The sequence below is a fragment of the Lathyrus oleraceus genome, chromosome 1 (assembly GCF_024323335.1).
Source record: "Lathyrus oleraceus cultivar Zhongwan6 chromosome 1, CAAS_Psat_ZW6_1.0, whole genome shotgun sequence".
Classification (NCBI taxonomy): Eukaryota; Viridiplantae; Streptophyta; class Magnoliopsida; order Fabales; family Fabaceae; genus Lathyrus; species Lathyrus oleraceus.
In genome coordinates this window covers 300,625,823-300,631,485 of record NC_066579.1, presented here as the reverse complement: position 1 = coordinate 300,631,485, position 5,663 = coordinate 300,625,823, and the positions used below count along the sequence as shown (strand labels likewise).

Below are 5,663 nucleotides of genomic sequence, written 5' to 3'. Positions count from 1 at the left end.
AATCCTCCCAATCAAAGCAGGCTTTTCAAAAATATACTTGATTGAATATATTTTAGATATCAACCAAGTGGTATGATTAATCATATAATGGCGTAGACGTTTGTCAGCCCAGGCTAAAGCACAACAAGTCTGCTCAAGCATGGATTATCGAGACTCATAATCTATAAATTTCTTGCTCAGATAGTAGATGGAATGCTCCTTTCTACCAGTTTGATCTTGTTGTCCAAGTACACAACCCATGGACTCTTCTAACATAGTTAGGTTCATGATCAATGGTGAAATTCTGGTATGCAAATATCAAATGTCCTAAGCGATGTCGAGATACTGATATATGATCAAAACATAATGATTATATAACATACAGTTAAGAGTACTAAAAATAACATAACACACATAGTTGTTAATCCAGTTTGGTGTAAACTACACCTACATCTGAGAGCTACCAAGCCAGGGAGGAAATCCACTAAATAGTATCAGTTTGTAGACCTTTAGCAAACTATCTCCAATTTACAATCTAATCCCTAATTACTACTCGTGCTTAACTTCTACCTAAGACTCACCTAGGTATGATACCCCTCTTACTTCCTTTTCAATCACAATAGTGATGAAGCAATATTATTTTGAAAGTTTCAGAAGTTACACTACAATGTCACATAATCACTCAATGATTAAAAGCTTAAGAGTGATTGACAGAACTTACAACTATATAAAGAGAATCCTACTCTTATTCCAAGATGATATTAGAGAGGCTCACAATTAACATGAACACCCAAACCCTAAAAACTCAGTCAAGCATTTATTTCCCTTCAATTAGGTTTGTGGCATTCTATTTACAAACATAGTTTGGACTAGATTTGGGCTTCGAAAATGCAGCAAGGCAGTTGCTAAAAGTCTGTAGAATATTCTGCATAAAACAAGAATATTGGTTAGTGGTTAGAGAACATAGACATTAATCCCACTTTTTAGCCATAATATGAAAAAGGTAAGAAACTAACCAAAACGTAGGAACCACATAAGCACATTAGCACATAAAGTTAAGTAGGACAAAAAAAAGTGCACACAAGGGTGCTTGAAATCCCGGTCAGAGACCACAAACCAAAACCAAAACAGAAAAAAACACTACAATCAGATATATTTTTGACTATCTGAGTATGTAGTAGAATACTCCTCTCCTCGGGCTTCTTTATCTTCATCATGCTCAACATCATTGCCACCAGCAGAGTCCTCTACATCGGCTCTAACATGGTCATCACCAAATGTTTAACTTCCTTTTCCTCTTCATCCATCAAATCCTTGATCATTTTTTCAAGCTTTATCTTTGTAGTAGTGATAGACCAGATGTAATCATCTAATTCTTTACATGTCTCCTTCAGCTGAGTAATAGCGCTCCCCTTGGAAGTGGTAGGGCCAAGTACCTGAGAAGATGTCATGACAATATCTGGAACATGTGTTCCAGGAAACAGTTTGTAATGGAAGGATAAATGAGATTCCCTTTTGTTCCCACTATCAATAGGCAATAATATTCCAAGATGTTGGGTCAGGATTATCCCACAAATGAGTGAGGGAAAGCAGATAAGCATCTTCACAACAGTTGAGAAGGCCTGCTTCATAACTCGTTCAAAAATGTACTTCCCAAAATCAAAAGCTCTTCTTCTTCCAATAGTATATATAAACTTCCCGAGTCTAGTAGAGATGGTTGAAATATGATTTGTAGGCACCCAGTTCACAGACCTAATCCTATGAAGGATTGCATACTCAACACTCATCTTCCCAGCTGACAAATTTCATCTATTTGACCAATGTTTCACCTGTTTGTCAATTATCTCCTTGCACACTTGCTCATTTGTAACCTCTATCTCAGCCTGAGGTTCTTCAATCCTTCCCAGGAGTTTGTTGATTATAGCAAGAGAAAATGTCACGACATTTACTCTAACATACACCTTTCTATAGTCTTCTCTCTTCATATCAAAAAACCCATCAGGAATCGTCACCACAAACTTCTTTACAAGACCTTCATAGCAAAGACCAAATGTTGTGACATTCTTCATCAAACCAGTAGCCTCTATAAGCTCCATAACCTCCTTACATTTTAGGGCATCCTTATCCAATTCCCTCTCCAAAGATATCCTCCTTTGAATAACATACTTCCATCTTTCATCATTCTTCACATAATGTAAAGACATATTTTCTAGTGGAGCCTCGGGCACAACAACATATGGATTCTTTGGAGCATATCTTCTTACAGGAATGGTGTCCTGGACATCCTCTTCGAACTCAAACATATAATCACTTGAAGAAACAACTTTCCTATTCCTCGTAGGAATATCAACTTTACTCCATGATCTAGCAGGACCAACAAGATATTTTCCTTTGGAACTTCTAGAGGGAGTGCTTTTCATACCACCATATTTCCTTTTTATCTCTTTAGAAGGATAATCTTCAAACATCACAACCTTTCCTTTTCTTCTCTGAAATCTCTTGGCTATTCCAGGATCAAAGATGTTGGTAAGAGGTTCCTCATCATATGTTAGGTTATCAACATTGATAACATAATCAACCTTCTTCTTACTCCTTCTTTCATGAGCAGCTTGCTCAGGGACACATTCATCATCTTTTTCACTAAAATCACCATCAGTGCTAGTTTCTTTTGCCAAATATGTTTGAACATCTGGAAAACATATGAATCCACTTTGTTCAACACAGAGGTAACAAACTTCTGAAGGTCCTTATCAATGGCAATCCTTTCCAATTCAGTTTGATTCTCAGCGACACCAGTATGCTTTGTAGGGTTTCTCATCTCATAACATTTAAACTGATAGCCCTCTTCAAAAATAGTCTTATCTTCACTAGGAATTAACGGCTCAGAAACAGAAGACTTACCAGAAGTCTTGACATTCTTTGAAACATGTGGCTTTGCTTTATTCTGAGTGGGTGTAGGAATCATGGATAAGGGTTAACATCCGAGACAAGATCAGACAGATTGGTCATTTGTATTGGTTCATCTGCCCTAATAGTTGGATAAGATGACCCAATGTATTCAGTTGAGATATGCATGGGCTTGGGTGAAGATTGTTTCGACATCTTTGCTAACACTTGACACAAACGGATTGGGGAAAGACACATGAGAGAAGGTGAACACATATTTATGGAGAGGAATGAAATGTTTGAACGAAACGGGTAGCGTGTTTTCATCCAAAAAGATACACAGTGGAGTAATGGGCTTAAACAAGTGTGTCGTGTGGAATGATGAAAGTGAAAAAATTGTTTGACACACATAAATAGTTATAATTTCTATAAGTCCTCATAAACACAAATACCAAGTTTTCCTCTTAATTTTTCAAACTGAACTGCATCCAAGGCTTTGGTAAAAATGTCAGCAAGCTGATTTTCAGTGCTAACATGCTCAAGTGTTATAACTTTGTCTTCAACAAGTTCTCTAATAAAATGATGCCTGATGTCAATGTGTTTAGCCCTACTATGTTGAATAGGATTTTTGGATATATTAATAGCACTCAAGTTGTCACATAAGAATATCATGACATCTTGTGTGGCATTATATTCAGTCAACATTTGTTTCATCCATATTGGTTGAGTGCAGTTGCTACCTGCTGCTATGTACTCAACTTTAGCAGTAGATATGGATACATAATTATATTTATTGATGAACCATGAAATCAAATTGTTTCCCAAAAAGAAACATCCTCCAGAGGTACTCTTCCTATCATCAGCACTACCAGCCTAATCAACATCATAATACACCACTAACATGGAATTTGAATCATGAGAATATAACATTCCATAATCACATGTACCATTCACATGCTTCAAAATCCTTTTTACTTGATTGATCTGACTCACTTTGGGTTCTGCTTGCTATCTAGCACAAAATCCAACAACAAAAGTTATATTTGGTCTGCTTGTTGTAAGGTATAGAAGACTACCAATCATGCTTCTATATAAACTCTGATCAACACCAATGCCCTTTTCATCTTTAGATAACTTCAGGTGTGTAGGAGAAGGAGTTCTTTTGTTACTAGCATTCTCCAATCCAAATTTCTTACAATAATCTTTGCATATTTAGTTTGACAAAGAAAGATGGAGTGTTCCATCTATTTGACCTGGAGTCCAAGGAAGTAAGTTAATTCACCTACCAAACTCATTTCAAACTCAGATTGCATTTGCTTGACAAAATGTTGGACCATCTCATCTGACATCCCTCCAAATACAATATCATCCTTATAGATCAGAGCTATCATAAGTTTTCCATCCTTCTAAGACAGTCTTATCAATTCCACCCTTTCTATATCCATGGTTAATGAGAAACTCAGCCAACCTTTCATACCAAGCTCTTGGAGCTTGTTTTAAACCATATAATAATAAATCCTTTTGGGTGTTCAACATACACTTCTTCATTTAAATATCCATTTAAAAAGTCACTTTTTGCATCCATTTGGAACAACTTGAACTTTAAAAGACATGTCACTCCTAGTAACAATCTGATAGATTCCAAGCGAGCCACAAAAGAAAATGTTTCATTAAAGTCCACTCCTTCCATTTGAGTGTATCCTTGATCAAATGTTTGTGGTAATAACACCTTGTTCATCTGACTTGTTCTTATACATCCATTTAGTACCAATAACATTTGTCCCTTCAGGTCTTGGTACCAAATCCTAAACCTCATTTCTTTTGAATTGGACAAGTTCATCTTGCATAATATTAATCCTGAACTCATCAGTTAAGGCCTCCTTGATATTCTTAATTTCAAATTTTGAAACAAAATAGCAATTTTACACAGCTTGCCCTGATCTGGTAATTACCCCTTGTAAGACCCCAATTTTGACCCTAAGATCCCTCATGTTATCTCATCATGTGCATTGGTTTTGGGATCACACCTTGGCATTCTCCTTACCCCTTATTCATTGGGCTTGCATTGGGAGAGATAAACTAGAACATTTAATTGTATCATACTTTCTTTTCCCATTATTTACTAACCCAAATACCAAAAATATGTCAATGTATAGTTTAACTCTTTTGTAGGTAGTGTTTGTGCTCACCTATGCTACAGCAAGCTCATATATAGGGTTCTAGACCCTTAATGCAAGGATACTAATCAAGGGATAGTTCACATTGACTTTAGATATCATATATGGATCCCCATGGTCTTCACGTATCATTTTGATCAAGAAATCATCAAGAGTTTGAAGCTTATTTACCTTGGAAGCCCTAATTCATCTGGATATCTTGTGTGACCTCCTCAACAAGTTTCTTCATCAAATTATCAAATATTGCAAAGGATACTTCATATTACATATACTTACATGTATATGATCCTCCATGAGTCCCAAATATCAAGAGAATGTCAAGCTAGCAAGATGGTTCATGGTGGTTGACCAGAGAAAGTCAATTGGTCAAAACTAGGGTTCCTTAGACCCTATCTCCTACAATTTTTGTCATATGAAAATGATTCCAAGAGAAAGTTTACTCAAAATGACATTACAAACAACTTTCATGTTTAAGTATAGAGAATTTTTTTCTTGGAAAGTCATTTTTTTATGGTGAACGATTATAGGTCATTTTGTTTGAATCCTAGTTAGAAGGTCAACTTCCCAAGACCATAAGTTGCTAAATTTTTATGTGATTAAAGCCATTAAAGTTGCATGATC

The 5,663-nt window shown here is 36.0% G+C and overlaps 1 protein-coding gene across 1 annotated transcript; it reads right to left on the bottom strand.

Annotated features, from left to right (window-relative positions):
• Nucleotides 1-826: 826 nt before the first annotated feature.
• On the bottom strand, nucleotides 827-2,944 carry LOC127104059 (uncharacterized). Its single transcript, XM_051041278.1, has 4 exons — nucleotides 2,881-2,944; nucleotides 1,809-2,668; nucleotides 1,254-1,415; nucleotides 827-904 (listed from the first exon to the last, which is right to left on the bottom strand). The coding sequence occupies exons 1-4, from the start codon at nucleotides 2,942-2,944 to the stop codon at nucleotides 827-829; spliced, it is 1,164 nt and encodes a 387-aa protein (XP_050897235.1).
• Between the last annotated feature and the right edge of the window lie 2,719 nt (nucleotides 2,945-5,663).